A 22111-nucleotide genomic window follows, 5' to 3' on the forward strand; every position below is an offset into this window, starting at 1 on the left:
GCAGTTTCCCAGTCGCCATCTCGCCATCTCAACAGACCGATCACCCCTTTTCCTTCCCTCCGCCCTCACCTCGACAACAATCCCATGACTCACTTAATCCCATCAGGGAGGACCTCCCCTGAATGCACCACCCGGATCCCCTGCAATCAGCCCACTCCCATGAGAACTGACCGTGGATCTGAGTCTCCAGAGTCTTGACAACAGTGTACACAAACAAACTGTATATCTGGCTTAAAGGAGATTACAAGTATAAGAGCTTTAATGGGCTTTAGTTACCAAAAACTGCAATTTGTTGTATAGTTTTCATACAAACTACAGAAAACAGTGTTTAATGCTTTCTCATGAACAGTTGTAAAACTGTGGTGCTTTAATAGAGATATCTTTGCTTCTTTTTTCGTCATACAATGTCATCAGGTTCACCCTCACTTCTTTTGTGTTCAGTTTTCGATAACAGTTTATAGGCATTCTACCTGTCAGTCATCCCCTACATTACTTGGTTAATCTATAGTGGAGAAGATATATCTAATTAACTTTAATCCAAAGAAAAGACTCCTATTCAAAATATGTCTTGGCAGCAAGGAAACCGGCATGCTGGAACAAGGACAAAGAAGAGAAGGAATTGTTGTGAAGCATTGGGGCTTCCAGTTTGCCCAGGTATAATTACAGCCAAGCTTGGATCTGCAGCTGACTTCAGTCCAGAGTATTAAACAGCCTCCAGCTGTTCAGTAATGGGGTGACGGGAAGAGCCGGGACAAGGTGTGTTTCAGGTTGTCAAAAACAATAAGCCAGGAGAGGTTACTTAATGTCACAAAGCCTCTAAAAGAAGACGAGACAAAACATGCTGGAGTTTCAACACTTGTATGGAATAGATATACATTAAAATCAACCCTATTCTTTCAAAAGAAAAAGGTCCTATTTTATTTTGATATTTCATAACGCTTACGCTACCTGACTTCTAATTTTTAGGGTATAGCTGCACCTGTTCTTACTAATCCCATACCACGTCTTAAAATAGCATATGCCACGATATCAGCCAAGGAAATAAGACGACGGTTGGTCAAATGTACATTTTGTTATCATCATACACCAGATATTGCCACTGACATCATAAATTAGCAATCCAAAAGGGGTTTTACATCATCTTACCATTCATAAATGTCAATCACACACGAATTAGACAAGAGTATCGTTCTAACTGGGTCTCTGGGATGACTGTATACATTTTCTCTTAATTATTTACTGATATTGTATCCAATGTGAGTCTTTAATGACATTGCAGAAAGACTAGTCACCAACAGAGAGCAGCACTGAGCCACATTCAGTTGAGGGGAAGGAACAAGTCCAAGCAACTCCTGAAGTTTTTTCTCATATGACATTATATCTTTGTGAAGCAAATTTGTTCGGAAACAAAGTAATGAAACAATACGGACTTAAGGTCATGTCAGTAGGTATTACCAATATGACCCGTGAATATAGATGTTTAATTCACTTTGTATAAAATGATGCACTGACCTTTTTTGACTGTGATTCGCCTTTTTTATTTTATTGACAGTTTCAGAACACAGATTGTACTATCTGTGCTCTTGGACACTTTTCTTCAGGAGCGACACAATAATATATAAACTGGGCATCACACTGTTTGTATATGTGGCCTACACACCTCCAGTTTCAAATGAGGGCGGTGGTGAACGCACAGAAACTACCGACATCATACGGTACGTTCAGGTGCTCTCCGTAAACTAGTGTTCCTATTCCGAATAGTTGGTGACTGTTTGGTGTTCAAGCAGTTCTGGTCAGAAATAAATATATATAATAGCTGTTATAAAATCAGCCGAAAAATACTTAATTTGATAAAATATTGTTACGTATTAAGCATTCATAATGAATACAGAAATTGATAATTATGAATTAAATTACAACACCATGCATTATGAGATGATTATAGTATGTGGGTTAGTGTTGTATACAGTAATTTATATGTGACTGAGAAAATATATCTTATTTCGGGGCTTGTTCAGTCGTTTCTTTGTACCCTAGCTGTGTTGCAACACGGTATTCCCGACATCACGTGAACGCAGCCTTGATTCCCAGCCCGAGGCGGCGAGGAGCTGTGAGGATTTCAGTCCAGCCTCTCCTCCTCACGCGCGTACAGAGTTGTCTAGCGCGTGAACACAAACAGACGAACAGCACCGACCTGTTGAGAATGTGACAGCAATTATTTTAGTATTATTGTAGAACCTTAACCGCCAAAACGTTGGCGTATGAGGTGAGGTGTCTCCGTGTTGTGTTCAAGGAGCCATGGAGCCGATAACAAAGTGGACGCAAAAGCAAGTTATCGACTGGATGAGAGGTACGTTTAGAGCTATTTAACTTTGTAACGCTAAATTATAATAATTGTTTTGACTGAAAAAATAACACGCGAACCACAAAAATGCAATTTAAAAAAAAAAGCCATTCACACACGAGTCACCGCCGCGGGTTATCTCGAGCTAGTTTCGTAGAAACTGCTCCCGTGTGACAACATACCTCCGCCGAGGCGCTTCACAATGCCACTGCGTTTGATTGGACTCCTACAGATGTTGGCCAGTTGAGCGATGTAACTCGTGTTTGCTCATTTGCAATCTCGGAATCGGGTTCTGCTTGACCTTTTTATCCCGTTTTTTGGGCTTCGAGTGTCACGCATTCGCCGACCCCTCTCCAACAACACTGGAGCTGCACACATGTCTGATTCCGCCACTAACGCTCACTGGTTTCCGGAGGTTTCTATCTCGGAAATCCCGAAGTCCTGTGCCCCCTGTTTCAGACAATTATCTCGCAGTGTTCCCCTCTTATCTAACGCCAGTTTGAACTAATGAGTAAAGACGGGATGAAGTCGCAGCCTAATACACACTCAACCTAAGCACCCATTGTTTTTAATGAAGTAATACTGACGTGTAACCAGTAGCCTACTAGTAATACCAGTATTTTTTATTTGTCTGTTGACCTCAATACATCGTTGCCCTGGTGTTGCAATCTGGCTCCCTCTGAAGAAATCTATAAATTATTCTGTTTTAGTGTTTTTATTTATCATTATATATATATGTATATAATAATTTGTATAAACACTTCATAAAACCATAGCTGTTACAGATGCTCAGAGGAATGCACACGATGGCAGTGACATAAGTGTTGTTTAAAGCTGGGCTCAGTCACAGTGTCGGTATGCTCAGTGAGCGACACCAAATGGTATGTGAAGTATGGATGGAAGTAGTCAAGAGCTTCCAAAACTCCATAAAAGAGCGTGTGTGTCAGTGTGTGTGTGTGTGTTTTTATACCAAAATGATTAATATGGCTGTTTATATTGCCAGCGGTGGGATGAAGTTCCTTTGTCTTTCGTAACTGTTTAGGACATTTGGAAACATCCCGAAACAAATCGTATGTGACTTCCATTTCTCCAGGTTATAAGGTGTTTTTGTTTCCTTCCTTGGAGCTGTGGCGGTGTTGTCGTGAAGCATCTTCTGATTGGAGTCAAGCTAACAATTCTAGTTTTCCACACAGGCCCCGTTGCTGTCCGGCTCCTGCTAATCTGAGCCGTCAGTCGTCTCTAGGTTTTAACCAATGGGTTTACAGATCCCAACCACGGTGAAAGTGAACTGACGCCAAACTATTCACGGGAATATTTCATGAAACCCGTTCACTTTGCATAACCGGAGCATTACCATGGGACGTCGAACACAGTCAGCTTTTTTTACGACTCATAGTACCATGTGGTGGGTCAGTAGGCCAATTACGTAATTATATCGCTGTTAATCAGGTTTGTTATCCAATAAACGTAATCAAAAGCACCCACTGTCGCTTTGTTTGCACACTCCAAACTCAACGAAGCAGAGGATGCAGCATCGAAAAGTCCCCCCCCCCCCCCCGAAATCCCATTGTGGTCTAGCGAAGGCCAAACAGCCATTTGCTTTGGTTAGAGGCGTTGCCGGTGGGTACAGACTACAATTACTTTGCAAGACGTGGGATCTGCTTTTAAGCAGCCAGAGCTACAAAACAAATAGAGCTAATATTACAAATACAGCGCTGCTTGTTACCGACTGGTCTGTGCGCCTGCCGGGGCGGTCGAGACTTAAAGAAACATTTGAAAGACTTTGACGAAAAACTGTAGCGCAATTTAACGTGAAATAAAACAAAACCTCATTTGTCGTCGACGGGGTCGCGTTGTCCTTGGTGGCCGCCGTGTAGCGCACAGACACAACATGGCACGCTGACGGAATCACTCATTGATGTCTGACTGAAGAAAACAACTCGTGCGATTCCTTTCATATCCAGCACAAGCGGCATGGCACCAAAGTACAATCCATCCAACACGAGCGGGGCCGGGGCCTCGCGTTGACCCGCTCACACGAAGAAGACCGTCTCTCGTTCGCCCCAGGTTGTTTCCCCCTCTGTAGGACAGAGACTGTTTTTGTGTATTGAGGCCGTTAATCACTTGCATTGTTCCAGGCGACCAGGCAGTGGTTGGTGATGGTTTACTGCCAGTGAAAGGCTTCATTCATTTTAAACCCTGTTGTTTCTTGTTTTGGGGCCGGAGTTGCCCTGAAGCACATTTCCCCTCACCACAAGCTCTGATCTTCCAGCTGGACCTGTGGTGTCGTGTGATGGGTATTCCTGATGTCATCTGTGGGACTACTTGCCCTGGGAGGGGATGCGCTCCTCTAATGAAGGCACGTGCACATGTTTAAAAGTTTAACTCGTACGCTGCTCGTCATTTTCCAAAGATAGCGCTGAAACCACATGCCATTGGCGATGCCTCAGCTGAGAATGTCTGGCACTGTTGGGGGAATGTTTAGCACTAAATAAGATGAACATGGTTTCCCTCCCCACTTGTCCACCTTGGAGTGAGTAAGACTGCCAAGGTTTTAACAAGGCATTCCAAACGTGCAAATCTGCACAACTACTGTTTGTCTGAGTGGCTTTTATCCAGTTCTTTAATAAGTCCAGACTCTGTCCTGGAAGTCCTCCAGCATTTTTCTCTGCTTTTCCAAACCGTGTATCTGGACGTGGATTTAAGCACGTGATGGGTTTATTTACTGAAGTCCTGTTGATCGAGTGACTCTCATCTGTCTCATCCCCTGTTCTCATGCCGGCCTCTCAGGAGCTCATCAGTGACGCGTACGGGTGTCGAACATTACCCCACAGCAAGAACTCCGATACGAACGGCCAGATGCAGGCGGAGCACGTGTCCCTTCGCCACGTCATAAAGCGTGTTTGATGTCGTGTGTATGGAAACTTGAGAGTCGTAGAAAGCCCGTGTGTCGCTGTGTCCTGCCTCTCGAGTAGCACCAAAGTGCCAAGAAGGCAATTAGCTTGTCAGAGAGGTGGCAAACGTGTTGAGTGCACTTTTTTCTTTGGCCAAGTGTGTGTGTGTGTGTGTTGTGATGTCATAAGAGGAATGGTGATTAATGGGAGGTACATTCCTTCCCGGTGGTTGCAGCAGGGACTACAACCAGCATGACATCCAGTGTAAAAAAACTACAATTCCCACTCAGCAGTGCAGGCGGGCCAAGGCTGCTGCACAGCTGAAAGGAATGAGGCTGATGAGCCTGCGGAGAGCTGGTGTGAGGGTGAAGACGGGATCGAAGCTCAGGAGAGTTCTGATATTATGTAAAAGACAATGAACCAGGAGAAGACTGAAGCACTTATGTTTGTTTTGTACAACGACTTTTATTGGCATTAAGTTTACCTTTTTGTGAAGAAGAATCTAATTACAAAAACTTTGAGTTAAAGAAACCCTCGCCTGTCGTCTTGAATTGTGTCCCCACGCCTCACCTCACGATCCCGTCCTCTCAAGACATCACAGTGTGTTTCAGAAAATAGCTGCGTTTGTGTCCGAGTCCGTACACGCCGAGTGATTCCACTAACGGGTTGTTTTTTCGGCAGCCTTATCTGTTGAGATGATAGTGAGGTGTGGCTCACGATCCTTATCTGGCTAGAAGCGGAGACTTCCTAAACAGGACCGTGAAGGGACGCTTTGCAGAGGCCTCCCCCCTCATTAAGGCGTCCGCTGCCTCTCTTGTCGCGCCGGCTCTATTGGACAAGTGGGTATCTATGGTTGGAAAGCCTCCAAAGGCAGCATCAATCCGTTTGAGCGAATTATGTGTGTATATGTGTGCAAAAAAACTGGCGTTAAATAAATCCAAACACGGGCTTTAGGAGCAGCGTACATCTGTATGCCCCTTCTGGTGGCCTCGCGTATTAAGGAAGTAACGACATTGAAATAATGTATTCAATTGAAAGTCAATCTTTCTTTTTGATTCGTTAAAACGCCCGTCTTTGTCATTTACCAGTTTCCATTCATCCGGCCATTCAACTCAACCTTTTACGTTCCATTGAGGGGCCGATAACCATGTTACCGTTGCATAGAAAAGGGCCTTCAGAGTTCAGGGGAAGTGCTGTAAGAGGATTCCCCCTGGGGAGAGGAGACTAAAAGGGACTGCTGTGTTTTCGGCCTCTCCGCGGCCCGTTCCTCACACGGCCCGGTGTCCCAGCCGTTTAGCCCCAGGAGCTCTAACATATGGGGACTCTACAGAGAAATCACTAAATTAATAGTTAATGCCACTGTTCCAATCTCGCAACCAGGAGACAAAGACGTAACCCAGGTCCAACTCACTGAAAGTTGTGGTTTTAAGGCTGTGCATTCGGCATTGGTGTTGTGCTTGGGCAGCACACCGTAATGATCCCTCGCATGTGTACAGCATATTACAAGGTTGATTGTTGTTGTAATCAGTAAAGCCAAAGCAGTTTGCATTTGCATGAACAGCCGACAGTTCGTGCCAGGCAAAGGACGCCAAGAGTCACCTTGTATGCCGGCCAACCTGAGCTGGACTATTTTGCTTTTTTTATTCAAATCTAAACGGTGCATTGCTAATCTCTCCGCAAGCTACTTGGCCCCGCTCTTTCCTAAGAGCATTGGCCTGCGGAGGGCCTTGCTTAAGCCCCGGGAATAAATGCTCCAACCTGAGGTGGCACAGTGGTCGCAAGTGCAAATTCGGCTCACACGCTGACTGATCTCTCATGGCGGGATGCCAAGTGCGTTAGCCCGGCCAGACTCACTGGTTGATTGCGTGTCATGAGGTTCACTCTCCCCGTCATGTGATTTCGTTATGATAATTTGTATAATTAAACTCTCCACCTGCTACCGCACCAGATCTGTGCTTTTTAAACCTCCTGTAGAGAAGGAAAAAGAAAGTGAATGGCTGTGTTGGCATTGCTATCAAAACTGTTAATGCAGTTAACCACCTGACATTAGAGGAATGCAGTCAACCCCCCCCCCCCCCTCCCCACCAAACCAGCAGCTCTGTGATTGAGCAGTCAAAACAAGTCACACATGTCCCCGTTGTTTCTTTTGGGGCCACCAGTTGCTTTTAACGGATTTAGAATGTTGTACTCGGTCGACTTGATGGTCGTCGTCGTCGTCCCCCCCCTCGCTATCCAGATACACACAGAGCTCTTTCATCCTGCCCTCAGCCTACACTGCAAGTGAGTGTAATGTCATCATGATTATGAAGCGGCGTGTCGCTTTATGAACTGTTGCTTTTGGGTTGAGCCGGGCTCTTGGGTGGATGCCAGATAAGAGCTCGATCGTAACGTGTTCAGACTCGTCCGTACTTATCCCGGCCGTCTACAGGGATCAACTGGATTCCTGTGTCGCTAATTCACACAGTTTAAAAAAAATTGCCGTCCCTGGAGGAAATATGTTCGTGAGATGGAACGTAAAGATAATTAAGTGCCTTTTATTCTGCAGGTTTGTGTTGGCATTATCGCATTGTGTCGGGATTAAATACGTTTTGGATGAAGGCTGTTCTGGTGGAAGCTCGTGTGTCGGTCTCCGAGTCCGTCGGCTCTCTTGTATACTTGTTACATTAAAGACTGCTGATGGATAAGGCAGCTGCTATGGGTTAGTCTGTGTTTCCACAGCATTGACAGTGCATTGATGAACCCCGTGGCCCACAAGCAGTGTGGCATCCTGAATGGATGAAAGTGTTTGTTTTAACCAGGGGGGAAAAAAAGACCACACCTGCACGATTGAAGGGAAGCGCAATACTTTCTTTGTGGTTATTTTTAGGGGTGCTTTTCCTTGCACAGCACACAAAGGCAGATATCTATCTAGGACGCCGATGAGGGGAAATGACTGGGCTGAGCTTCTGTTTTCATTTTGTTATGGTTGAAAATCTCCAAGGGAGTCCACAGAGAAATTCCACCAATAAATAGAAGTGAAGTCATTCGCACTGTGTCTTTCTCTGAACTTCCCCATCACAGGTCACGCTTCAAGAAAAACACACTATTGTTGTTTATTCCTTTTTATGTTCTCTCCCAACAGGCAAAGCGTCTTAACATGCAGGTAACTTATGAGAATGCAGGTCAGCCGTGACAAATCCGCCCTGTTGTGCTTCGTCAAATTGGACTTTGTCGGGAAATCTTGTCAACCCTCTGACCGTGAAATAATCGACGTGTTTGCCAGAGGCTGGAACTTGACACATCTTACGTCATATCTCAGCTGATCTCGACTCGAGGCTTAGAAGTTAGAAAGTTTCAGACAACACAAATTGAGTTCCCTTGATCTCAATTCAATAGGTTGGAGGATAGCAGAGCTAAATATAGGTTTTTTAAAAATTGTTTAAGGAGGGAGTGGTGGCTCCTCTTTAAAAAAAAAAAAAAAATACATGATGGACCTGAGGAAACAATGATGGGAGATTCTGTTGATCTGTCCTTTTGTTTCCACTGGCGTAGTCGCCTGGGAAAAGCCTCACACCTGCCCGTCATCTGTTTGTATGGGGCACCCTTTTCCAGTCAACGGCACCCTCGCCATAATAGGAACGTGACTGTCCCTTTCCTAACATGTCATGACTGCGAGGGAAACGCACAACAGGAGCACAAACAAACCTCACCTGGATATGGGCGGTGTGTGTGGGGTTTTATTTGCGGGGAGAGCGATTTGCACGGCAGTGTGTGTGTTTATGAGGAATCCGACTGGTTTAGAGCATCAAAACCAAATGGAAGGGCGTGTGGTCCCCCCCCCCCCCCCCCCCCCCCCCCACACACACACTTTGCAGCAGGGAAAACGGGATCCGCTGACGAAAGAGGGAAGGGCGCATACGCATAGTGATGTCTTTGTTGCATAATTCCTTCACGTTTATGTTATACATCCGCTCCTCTTCGTCGCCTTATGAGTCATTTGGAATTTTCGTGGGAAAGCGGAATCGGTTGATTTGTGTTCAGTGTACGAGCCTTTTTGTAAGGCGTGTGTACTTTGTTATTGTTTTTGTTGTTCTTCTATGGAGAGGATGGATGAAATCTTTTTGACGCCCGTCTCTTCCTCCCCTGACCTGGACACGAGGAAACTATACATCTTTGGATTTATAGCTGCCACAACCGCTTCCCTCTTCCCTTGTCACTAAAGTTATCGTCACTTTATTTACATCTCCGGCCAATGCTTCAGCTATTTGTTGACCACAATTGTGACCACCAGAAGAACTCTGCGCTGCCCCAGTGAAGCGCTCCTGCTGGGTTTGGCCCGGGTAGAAAGCAGGCAGTGAGCTCAGATGTGGAGCGCTCTGGCTGAGAAGGGGCCCTCCGCTGTGCCAGAGTCCGAGATGGATCCGCCGTCGGTTTGGATCGCGTAAATGCCCCGGTTGACTTGGCATTGTAATCTTTCTTTCTACTTTTTAATAAGATTCAAGGAAGGATTTACCCTTTCAGAGTTTATTAGCAATTGGCGGGTTCTTATCCAAAGATGCTTGTGGGGACCAACATTAGGAATCGACCAAGTACTGCGCTCAACCACGTGAGCCTCAGGGGTGATGTGAAGCTATCTTTAGTCTACTTAACAGCGTGCTTCCGTCTGTCGCATCTTTCATAAAAGCGTTATCATACGACATAATAGCACAATGGATGCAAAGGGAAGTTTGGCTCTGGAAGAAAATATGCCCACATGCGGTGTTAGCCTGAGTGCTAGCACACCATTCCCATGGCAAACTAAATGTGAGTGGGGCACATTTCCTCCCCAAAATCTTGTTGTGGTTTCCATAGGCCGCTATTATGGTGGTGGTAAATTGCTCTGTAATGAGTGTGTAGGGCCACCATGATCATACATGTGATGGGATGAAGGCACGAAACGGAGTTCCCTGTGCTTTTTTTTATTTTCTCCCTACGTCCTGTTTGTGTCTTGGCTCTGACTTTGGATCGACGGTTAAGTTTTATGGGGGATGCCACCTCATAAAAGTGGTAATGTTCTGTTTTCGTCTCGTCTTTTTCTGTCTCCTTTGTGTCCCCTCGCTTTTTGCCTCTTTCCTTCCTTTTCTGTCCGTTTGTAAAGTTTGACAGTCTTTAATTATAGTTTTGTCTTCTGGAAAATAATGTGTAGGCTGTAGCGAAGTAAGTGTCTTAGAAATCCTGTTAACACACAAACTGCGCAGTCTGTTACGCAACATCCCCTTTCCGTTGTGACTGTCGGACCACATGGAGTGAGTGTCCTTATGAGCTTTTATGTCACACCTGTCCTGTGTGTTTTCCACCTATTGTGAAACACACACAGAACCATTCCAAAAGGGACTGTCTCTATTCCATTGAGCACCTGCAAGACACAGACCGTGGCTATCGAGGGACACATGTCAACAGGAGGAACCACAACAATACAAATGTTGGAGGGGCCAAGGAAAGACGAAGGATTGTGGTGGCTGAAGAAGCAGGACCAGGACTGAGAGTAGAAGGACGGAGGGAGAGGGGAGCACAACTAGTTACTTCCTTGGGTGCGCTCTATTGAATCAGTGGGCAGCCTTCGGTTGTGAAGAGTAAAGCTGATGTGGAAGGGTCTTAAAACGTGCATTCTCTCTACTGTCCAGCAGGGGGCGACTCCTCTGGTTGCATAAAGAAGTCTGATTATATAGAAGTCTTTGACAAAATTACCTTACTTCTCACTTGAGTAAACATTGTAAACATGAGTTTAGGGTCTCTATCTATTTTCATGTCTTCAATACAGCGTGATGTCCATTTAGTAAATCATGGTCCATTGAGAGCCAAGTAGACCGTAAAGTGGGGTATACTTTCAGGTGGGCTTTTCCAGTGATTGACAGATCTCTGCCGCTACCAGAGCCGTTTCAGCATCTCACCAGTTCTTGGTTGCAAAAAAACCAACATGACGACGGCTGTATTCCAAAATGGCGAAACCGCCAAACTCAACTCAAGGCAAGTTTATTTGAAAAGCAATTCAAAGTCCTTCGCATAAAAGCATCAAAACATGATGCAAAAGAAAACTAGATTTAAAAAAACATTTAAGAACATTCATTAAAACATTAAAAACAGTCCAAAAAATTGAATAAACATTGCAGAGCAGTTTAGGAAATAACATGCAGTAATGAGATGCAGAAATGGATTGATATCCTTGAATCTGGTTCAATTAAAGGCAACGGCAAACAGAAAAGTCTCAAATTTAAAGGATCAGAGGGTCTCAGCCGACCTGCAGCCTTCAGGGACTTTGTTCCAGATACGTGGAGCAGATAAACTGAACGCTCCACGTTTAGTTCTAACTCTTGGAACACGAAGTAGACCAGTCCCAGACCACCTGACGGGTCGGGATAGTTCTTTAGGTAGCAGCGGATCACAAATTTAGTTGGGCCCTAAACCATTCAGTGCTTTTTATACCAGCAGCAGTATTTTAAAGTAAATTCTTTGTTGGACAGGAAGCCAGTGCAAAGACCTCAGATATTTCCTGGTCTTGGGGAGGACTCGAACTGCTGCTTTCTGATTTACTTCTCACAGAGACCTGTGAATGCACCGTTACAGGAGTCAAGTCTACTGAAGATGCATGCATGGACATGTTTCTCCAAATCCTGTCGAGATCCTTAATGTATTCTTCAGGTGATCCTGATTTTGTGATTGTCTTGAGATGGCCGTTACGGTCTGGATCCATAACTACTCCTAGATTTCTGGCTTGGTTTGCGGTTTTTAACATCAGCTATTTGAAGCTGAGCGTTGACTTTCAATCGGTCTTCCCTGGGACCAAAAACAATTACTCAAGGCCTCAAAACAACTATGTCTACAAACCAGTGGGTGGCATCTCAATGACTGTCTACTTCTTACAGTCTTATGTATAGCTTGTTTACATAAACAACAGCGCTCTCATTTTAGTCTCGAGCGTCAGGATTCATTTACGCACGACTAGTCTCTGCTGGTTGCTGGGCAACTGCTCAGAGACAGGCGAACCGTTTCCCCCTGCTACAAGCTAAGTTAACCGGCTTCTGGCTATCGCCTTATATTTAACGGATGGACGTCAGAGTTATATCAATCATCTCATTCAACTCTTTCAGAAAGCAAACTTATGTTGGACTTTTATTTTGCTCCTCCTGCTATGATGATTTCTGCCATTACAAAACAATCGGACTGGTAAACATGTTGACATGGGTATGTATCTCAGATAATACATTTGTTCTCAGGTTATAAGCTGCAAGTTATCGGCATTTATACATGTGCTGCTTACCAACCGAGAAATCCTCAATCTGAAGGGAACGTAGTGAAGGACGTGCAGGCCCTGGGGAAGAGCTGCATGTAAAACTGAACTCAAACATGATGATGTTTCACCTCGTAAACTCGGTGACCCAGTCAACCAGTTCTCCAGTTTTTTTCACGCCCTTACCTAAAGCAACAACTATTTAAGTTGATGCGGGTTTGCAAAGGCAGTCACTAATGTGCCTGCAGCAGTCTGCTTGATCTCTTTCTCAAGTTTTTACCTCACTCATCTCGTTGTTTCTTCTGTCCTCTTAGCGGTTTATGAACTCATCCTGTATCAGGTCATGACATCCAAAGTACCTCATAACCTCCTGCGATGTTTTACCTGCAGATGTTTTTAAATCTCACCTCACCCCAGTCAATATTAACCAAGCTGTCAACCCCCCCCCCCTTCCCCACCCACCCGAAACTTGCGTAAACTTGAAAATCTGACAGGTTACCAACACTGTCTGGGGTTGTGTGCTGTTGGAGTTCAGGATTGACTGAGCCCAGGGGCTAGAGCTCAGATGTGCTTCAGCCCCCGCAAACTTTGACCCCCTATTCTCTCATCAGTCATCGTCCGTCACCCTGTCAGAGACAGAGCTGCTTTTGTCTGCCTGTGCAGGGAATACCCTCAGCTGCTTTTCCTCACTCTGGACATGTCACAGCCGTTTTGTAGTGATCTGTTTTTAAGATTAGGGTACATGATGTGAAACACCCTTTGTTGGCTGCAGGAAGCAATGGTAAGATTAAAACATGGGTCGCACTGGTTCATATCCAGTTATGCTGTCAGAGATATTCATCCTCTGATTTACAAACTATGTCCATTGCAGGAATATCTTGAAACATGACACAATAATGTTATCTATTATCAGAGAAACGACTGATTCAAAGCGACCGTAAAACAAGATGATTTCACCCCCGAACTGACGTGAGTGACCAGGCTCCTAGACAGCCGTGACATTCTACTACACTGTTCTCCGATGAGGACACAACATCTTCGGTGGGGAGATGGAGAGCACCATTGTGTAACTCCTCTCCCCAGCTCCCATTGGAAGGGCCAGTGTGTGTGTGTGTGTGTGTGTGTGGACAGGCTTTGTTGTCCTGTGAAGTCATGCATTAGGGGATAGCTTAGCAGTCCCCGAGAGGAGCTTTTTCTTTCTTTCTAATTACAGCATGGCCTGGTCCAGCAAGAGCCCATTGTGTCAGGGTGCTGCGAGTTCCCACAATGAAGCTGCTCAGCAGAGAACAATGAGTCAAATTCCTGACTGTTCCCAGCAGGTTTAGAGGCTGTGCTGACAAATAAAGACAGCAGAGTTACAGTGGCGTTGCTATTCTACACCCAGTAGATTTCCCACTGTCCACCCCAGTGGGGATATTGGTTTGTGATTGTGTGTGTGTGTCCCAGTCAATGTGTGTGTGTGTGTGTTACCGGGCGGCTACATCTCCCGCTGGGAGCACAGGGAGTGGTTGAAAGATGGGGGAGGTGAAGAGGAGGGAGCTTGTATCGGTCTTTCTGTTGGAGGTGAAAGACTGTTCGCTCTTTTCTGGCGTAATCCAACCCCTGAGAACCACAAGTTGGCAACTGAAAGCTGCATTGAAAACATTGTCGATCAAAATTGATCGCAGATCGGACAGAGCACTGGACTTGTGTCAGACTCCATGTACCAAACGGTCTCTGGCGACGTTTCCGTCGCTCCAACACAATCTGCTCTCTTTGGGCTTCTGTGCAGATGGGAGATGTCGAGATTGTGGCAAGAATAGCTCGGCCATTTGCAAGCGGAAGGGTTCTGTTTACACTGCCAGAAATGTGTGCTTCCACAGCCTTTAAGTAGGCTGCAGAGCTCGAAGGGCCCCAACAAGGCCTGGTTGCACTTGTTGCATCCAAACTGAGTTTCTTGGGTTCTTGCTTTTCCGAGCTGTTCAGAAATGTGTCTGTGCGCGAGTTTCCATTCATACCCTGAACGTGTTACGTTGGAACTTCTCATAACACAGTTTACTGAATGGGAGCTGATGGGTGGTAAGAAAGACCCCACAGTGAACAGCAGGTGCCCTTCTGAGACGTACACGGTGGCATCTCGCCTTCGATGCTGTGTTTGTTTATCGGTCACAGATTTCATTCGGAAGCCCAGTTTTCTCATGCAGGGGAGGGAATGTGACATTTGGTACTATTTCAACTTGATTGCACTAAATTATAAAAGGTTATGTACAATGCTACTCTGTCTGGGCATTTAAAAAAATTAGTGCTGTGAAAAATAACGCGTTAATTAAATTACAGGTTTAACTAGTTGTTTTTTTAAACGCATTTAACGCATGCGCAGAATGAGCTTCCAATCCGTCTGTTGTTGGTCGTCGGGACGAAAAAAAAGTCACTTGCAAAATGAGCTTCCAACACCACTTCAATCTGAACTCTGTCCGCTCTCATGCAGACGGTCTGTTCAACGGTAATGATCCTTCCGCAGGTTCACCTACGGAAACCTTGTTACGACTTTTACTTCCTGTAGATCAGGGGTCTCAACACGTCGATCGCGGCGTAGTGTCGGTAGATCGCATGACATTAAAAAGATTGGCCCGCCCCCTGACATGTTCTCTATAGCACGTCTTTGTTCTTTTATTAAACTAAACGTCTGTTGTTGATCGTATCTCCACAGCAGCATGTCATTTCTGTCTCTTCGCGTTGCGTTAACACTTATCGATCTCCGTCTCGCGCGCCACAGAGCTCCGTGCGCGCGCATCGGGACCGAGCAAAAAAAAAGTCACTTGTCAATCTGTCCACCTGTCCGTGTCCGTGTCGGTGAGGTTTCAGCTTTGCAGCGGTGTCCCCGCCGTCCCTTTCATCACGGCCCAGTTCATGAAGAAAACCCACACAGTCAGTTTGCCTCAGCAGCTGCTAGAGGAAGACTAGAGGCCTTTAGATTGTATCATGGTGGAGTTAATGGTTGACAAACAAGAGAAAAATGTTCTGTTTAACCCTCCTGTTACCTTTACATTTACTAACATATTTTACCCTCGGGGTCAATTTGACCCCAGCAATTAAAACCTCCAGAAAATTATTAGAATTAATATTGCTTCCCAAGTTTAAGTGTGAGGTACTTTATGTTTGTTTGTTGACTACCTAAATAGCCCTTTAAATAAATAAAAAAGTTGATATTTCTTATATGTTTGACACAGTGAAAAACAGCCTGGGCTCAAATTGACCCCAAAGAACACCGACATTAAACATTGAATGGGGTCAAATTGACCCGAAAGGTAACAGGAGGGTTAAACATTCTGTTTAGGATGAAGATGTATTAATGTTCCATATGGAAGAAAACTGCTAAATAACTGCTGAGTTGCAGCACCATTGTATAGAAGAATGTATAAATGAATATATCCGTCTTTTGTCATAAATCTCTATGTTCTCACAAAATATACCGAGAATATCGGTAATATGTGATTAATCATGATTAATCCACAAAAACCTGTGATTAACCCGATTAAAATTTTTAATCGTTTCACAGCCCTAAAAAAAATATAATTTGTGTTCAGAGTGCACTCCGAAAGTTCCACCATCATTGGTGATGTCTTTAAATTGCACTTTTCTCTCATACTTCTGTTGACAAATGACCATCACTTCTCAAAATGGGAGGAGGGTCGGGTGAATGGGTGTCCAGCTTGTTGTCAATGCGGGTGAATTTCCCCTTGATGCTGTGTGTCTGTACTTTGGCTTCAGACCCACTTGCTCCGGTTTGAGGATGTTTGCCAAGTGGTTCACAGAGGCCATAAAACGCCTCAAAGTGTTTCATCCTGTGCAGCCTTTTGAAAAGCATTCACACAACCCCCCCCCCCCCCCTATGTTCCCAATTCACAAGAACGTGACACTATCTCCTTTACTGGTACCTATCGTTTAATGAAAATTGATAGTTTCACACACGTACACAGACCCCAGCTGTAATTGATCCAGGCCTAATAAATGTTTTATAAGCCCCACTTTAAGGACACCCCTCTTTTATTCAGAAGGTGTCAATAGTTGAATCCAGAAGGAAAGCTTGCCTACCTTCTTCTTACGGCCTCTGAATTCAGTGGGGGAGAACTATATTTTCTCTGCAGTACATCACTATCTGGTACCTTTAGCACACTCTCACTAGCACCCCCCCCCCCCCCCCCCTGTCAACAACGCTCGCCGTGGGTCCCTTTCCTATCTCAGGGGGGTCATCGTTAAGAAGTTAAGCTTAGGGCACCAACATGGCTAGCGGCACTAGTCCCGCCCCCCTGAAGCTGGAAACCATGGGGGAACACTGCACAGGATATGCCTTTCTAACACAGCACAGAGGAGAAACTCCTCCCTCTGGAAGTCTTTATTTTGATCTGATGGCATTAAGAGACTGGCCTAGTGTTTGTGTTTGGCTTGTGTTGGTGCTGTTGTGGGTTCAGGCCGGTTCAGGCCCGTAAGTCTTACTCTGTGAAGAAGATCCTCAATGCGGTTGGCCAGTCAGGGGTTAAGCTCGACATTCTCTGAAGCCTTGCTGCTGAATTAGCATGCCAAGGAATGGGAGAAATCCAATGAGCCTAACTGGACTTGACTCGTAAAGGCTAATGGTTAACAAGCCGAGATGGAATCCCCCTTTGATTCAGTGGAGGTGACTTGAGCTCTCGCAGATATTTTCTTTTGGAGGATCAAAAATGTTGTCACAGGGAAACGTTGATGCCGTGAAGGAATTTTAATGGCCTTTAAGTGAGACTGCTCTAGGTAGTGTTGAGCCCAGGGGCAACACAATGCTGGCAGTACCTGAATGTCGAGCAATCACAGAGCAGATAACTTGGCTTCTATTCTTTATTTGCTTAGCTTTGTTAGCACGGTACTGAAGTCTGTTCATCCTGCACAATGTTTCAGTTTGATCCAGCTGGATCTTAAGTGGCTTCAAACCAGTGAGAAGAGAACACACACAATGAGAACAACGCTTTTCTAACATGAAATACACAAAATAGGGTTCAACTTGGGCATAACATCTGGAGTTCATCACTCATTGAGGCTGAAAACAAGTTTCCAGGGCCTTTTTAATATTTACCATAAAAATGTATCCAACATATAAATTGTATTTTTCTAATGACTGCAGAATATTATTTGGTGTTAAATTTGAAAAGTAGTGGGTTTTAACTTTCATATCAGTTATTTTCAGGTTATGCATAAAACATGTTGTGGCACTATAGTTGTGTGTGTACTCTTTATGTATACTCTGATGGATGCAATGTAATATCTGTACTCAGCATTTGACTACTGCGATAAATACACACACATTATCACCTTCTTCACAAACTCTCTGTGACACATGGAGAGTAAAGTGTCACAAAAGCATGAAGATATGAGGTGCCATTCACAAATGTGTCTCGCTGACCACAGAATGCACCGAGTGCGTCTTCATCTCAACGACATGCTCCACATTTCATAAGGATGCCGTTATCTGCTGTTAAGTTACATGGTGCTGACAAAAGCTGTGTGTGTGTGTGTGTGTGTGTGTGTGTGTGTGTGTGTGTGTGTGTGTGTGTGTGTGTGTGTGTGTGTGTGTGTGTGTGTGTGTGTGTGTGTGTGTGTGTGTGTGTGTGTGTGTGTGTGTGTGTGTGTGTGTGTGTGTGTGTGTGTGTGTGTGTGTGTGTGTGTGTGTGTGTGTGTGTGGCACAGGGCCATGTCTCTGCAGCTGCCCCTTCTCTGTGCACTCATTGATGGGAAGAAAGATGGCGGTGACTTCTACACCCACAGCTAGACACACACGCACACACCAGTTTGAGTTTATTTATTAATTATGGCAGTGTACTGTACACACTGTTTTCATGGGATTTCCCATCCTTGTATGTTCCATGGCCGTTGGAAGTGTAACGCTCATTTATTGTTGTTGCGGCAGATAGTAGCAGGAGAGACTGGCACGATTTGGAACACACACACATTCACAAATATAGCCGTCCATTGTTTAACCAGCCCAACAGACTTAACGGTTTCAACCGTTCCTCTGTTTGTGGTGTTTGTCGAGCAGAGATAGCAGTCCCACCTGTTCCTTGTGTGCACTGCACCGACACACTCGCACTATCTGGACACCAGCTCTGAACCACTGTATCCAGCATTCTTATAAAATGAAGACTATTTGGGGTCTGAATTGGAGCAAAGAGCTCTTGCAAATGACAGTTGAAGTGAACCTTTCCAAAAGAGTGGAAACGCTCTGCTTTTCAATGTACGTCTAATGACTCTCTCCCTTCTTTTTTTCCATCACGTGTGTCCAGGTTTGGATGAAAGCCTGCAGCAGTATGTGAGCAACTTTGAGCGGGAGAAGATCAGTGGGGAGCAGCTCCTGAAGGTCACGCATCAAGACCTGGAGGAGCTTGGCGTGGCCAGGATCGGCCACCAGGAACTGGTGCTGGAGGCCGTGGATCTCCTCTGCGCTCTGGTCAGTAGACCTGCGCCGTGCATGTGCACATCCAGATACAGTCGAGGGGGATGTTCCAGCTAAAAGCCTAATTGTGGGACGTGACTGTATCTTCCGGAAGGATGAGTGACAAAGCAGGAGCTCTGTTTTAGTCACTCTCCCTTCCCCTTCTTCTCAATGTCCACAAACGCAAAACAACTCGCTAGTTTCTGGTTCTGCAGCTAAAGGAACCAGCGATGCAGAAAGGCTCATCATTTCGCACACGGCTCAGCGGGGTGTGGAGGCACCACGGCACACAACGCAGCCCGAGGACACGAGGGAACAGCACTGTCGCTCAAGAAGAGGAGATATCGGGTCAAAGGGGCCTTGGGCTCGATTCTGTCCGTTAGGAACAGTGTGAGGTCGTCGAGGCAGTTGATGGTAATCGTGTAGCAACGAGTGACAGTTTGATAACTTTGATAGATAAGAACTCCCCCCCCCCCCTTTGCGCTTGCATGTAAAGTCTCCCTCACACACTGAACACACGCACAGTATGTTTGCTCTTTCGTGTCGTCACAGCTCTGACTGCTTCAGTCACCTTCTCACCTGATCCATTTTTCTTGGCTGAATTATAGATCCCCTATTTGTGTCTCTTATTAGTCACTGTGTGAGCGGATCCTTGTCCAGCGTCATAGCTCCCAGAAGAACTGCCAGCACGAAAATATATCTGCCTTCAACTAGTGAGCATGAAAAGAGTGAAACGCTTCTGAACTGAAGGAGAAGCAGGTTTTCCAGCAGATGGGATGGATTTGGAGTTTTATCACTTCCTGCGCCATAAAAGCCCCAGATTGTGGTCCCTGCGTTTTTGATCAGCGTCAGCGTTTCTGCTTTTACGCTCTCTTAAAATGCTTCACATTAGTCGTTTGGGGCATGGTTATTTTTACACTGAAGAAACTTTGGAAATTCTCGCCTCCACGCTGATGTAAACGCTTGTCGGTCCAACCGGTTTGGCTCAAACGATTTCTCAAAAAGATGCGATTTTTCTTTCGTCAGTGATCCGCTGCGTCAGCACTCTGAAGCCAGTGTGGGTTTTCTCGGATGCCGTATGAGGCCTGCTCGTGTGTGATTTTAGTGTGCTTTAAGCGAACTACTCGTCACTTGGCTCACATCTCATGTAGCTTGTAGCGGCCAACTTGAAACCAAGGTCAAACCAAACGATGTGCAGGTTGAATTGGGACGGGGACATCAAGATTTGATTCCCTCAGAACCATATTTCACCCAATCAATGCACTCTTCCATTGTTTGTCATTCTGCCAAAAGCTAAGACACGCAGCCCATCCTAACAGAATCTCCTCTACCTGTGAGGACTGGAAGTGCACACCTGGAAACGCTTGTCACATCCACAGGGGCCTCTTTTTTTAATCTGATGGATGTACTCATCATAGCATATGTACCACATTGTACATCCTTTGGTCCATAACCTCTTTTACCATCGTGGTAACCAGTCCCAGAGAACCTTGACATCATGGCAATGACATCTCAAATCACTTTCCTCCTGAGCGGCTTCATACATTTGGCCTCCAAAGTGCTTTCTCAGCATAGTTCTGTTATCCTAAGTAAACCCCTTTTCCTTGCATGTGCACTTTAATCTTTAATCTGCACTGTATAGTCTTATGCAATTTAGTGCCAGAGTATTTAGCGCATTGTATTTCACCCGCTCCCTCTCTGTCCTTTGGAAGTTACGGTCAGGAATGCTGGACTCTCGGCAGCCTTTCACCTCTCGCTGAAGCAGTCCGGCAAAATGTTTTTGGGCCTTTAGGGGTTTCCTTATTAAGAAGGAGGCCTTGGCCTACCACAGGCCCCGTGGGAGGAAGTGAGGCCTCCGATTCAATTAGCTTTCACTAAAGGCAAGGTCACCGCTACCAACAGAAATACAGCCCACCGTCACCCGACACCCACACCAGCTCTCACACTCCTCGCCCCCGCCACCCCGCTTGCCCTCTTTTTGTTTACCGTCAGGTCGGATTGTTTTTGTCGCTGCAGTCACATTTGTCTTTGTGACACTTTGCTGCTCGGCTTTGCCCTTGAATTTTAAACATTTAAGCATGTGCACACATTGTACATGTTTCACCGTTTCTACATCAGGGACCTGCGCTGTCCTATTAACAGTTACAACCCTATTTCATGATGACCAATGGGCCCCACGGCTCTTAAGGAAACATCCGTACTCGAGCTTCTCTTCTGTCCAAAAGCTCCACAGCAAACTGCTGTCTAGGGGCCGAGAGGGAACATTTCAATTAATTGTCCCGGACTTCGCTGAGCCATGATGTCTTTTGCAGAGTGAGTGTTGAAACCCAACACCTCTTCATTTGTTCTCGGACCCACACAAAGACCTGCACCACATGATATCCACACACGCATAACCAGTCTCCACCAGCCATTGAACATCCAGTATATATGACAGAGCTGCTGTAAATGTATTTTACCATTGCCCAGGGGGGGGGGGTAAATCTGTCCCGAGTTATAATATAAAGCTTAACCTTAGATGGCACATTCTAGCAACAGATACACACATGCACAAACCCTCTTTCTACGGTCCACACATTTGTATCTTTTATGTTCAAGTCGGATCCATGTGATGCCTGTGGGGGGGGGGGGGGGGGGCAGGAAGTGCTGTGTTGTGGTAGCCATTCTACATTTCTCCGAGGACCCTTTTGCAAGTAGATAGTCCCTTCAAAGAGCCGCAACCCGAACCTACACAAGCGGCTTCTGCCATCTTGATTCCACATTAACTGAATGTAAAAAAAAAAAATTAAAAAGGCCATGAAAGAATGTAAATTTGTCTTGAAATGCAAGAGCTCGCTGGACATCTGTGGGCCGCTTCGAACCGCTGTGATCAGCCCGCTAATGAGAAGGCCAGCAGAGACGTGTGATCTGTAAAACACACACACTGCCTCGAGGCTGCAGTTCCACTTTTACTATGTGGATGACTCGTTGAGAAATCCAAACCATCACATGGTTTATTTTATCTTTTTTCTTCTATTCCCTAAGTATGTTTGCTTATCTTTTATTGATGTTTCAGCAATCCATTCCAGTGTGGGCCATGAGTAAGGCGGCCTTCAGCTTCTGTTTGACTAGTCTGTTTATTCCAGTGATTCCTTAAGGACTGACCGAGTGGATTTGTATATTTTCTTTTAGCTCACGTTGGACAGAGG

At 45.4% G+C, this 22111-nt stretch overlaps 1 protein-coding gene across 1 annotated transcript in view; it reads left to right on the forward strand.

Annotated features, from left to right (window-relative positions):
* Positions 1-2101: 2101 nt before the first annotated feature.
* The window catches only part of LOC130201509 (connector enhancer of kinase suppressor of ras 3-like), a 35049-nt gene continuing 15039 nt past the window's right edge, over positions 2102-22111 (forward strand). Inside the window, exons 1-2 of the mRNA XM_056426559.1 lie at positions 2102-2350; positions 18775-18938. Coding sequence (XP_056282534.1) covers positions 2299-2350; positions 18775-18938 — 216 coding nt within the window. The 5' untranslated portion in view covers positions 2102-2298. The remainder of the gene's footprint in view (positions 2351-18774; positions 18939-22111) is intronic.

Source organism: Pseudoliparis swirei, chromosome 11 (genome assembly GCF_029220125.1).
Source record: "Pseudoliparis swirei isolate HS2019 ecotype Mariana Trench chromosome 11, NWPU_hadal_v1, whole genome shotgun sequence".
In the NCBI taxonomy this organism is placed as follows: domain Eukaryota; kingdom Metazoa; phylum Chordata; class Actinopteri; order Perciformes; family Liparidae; genus Pseudoliparis; species Pseudoliparis swirei.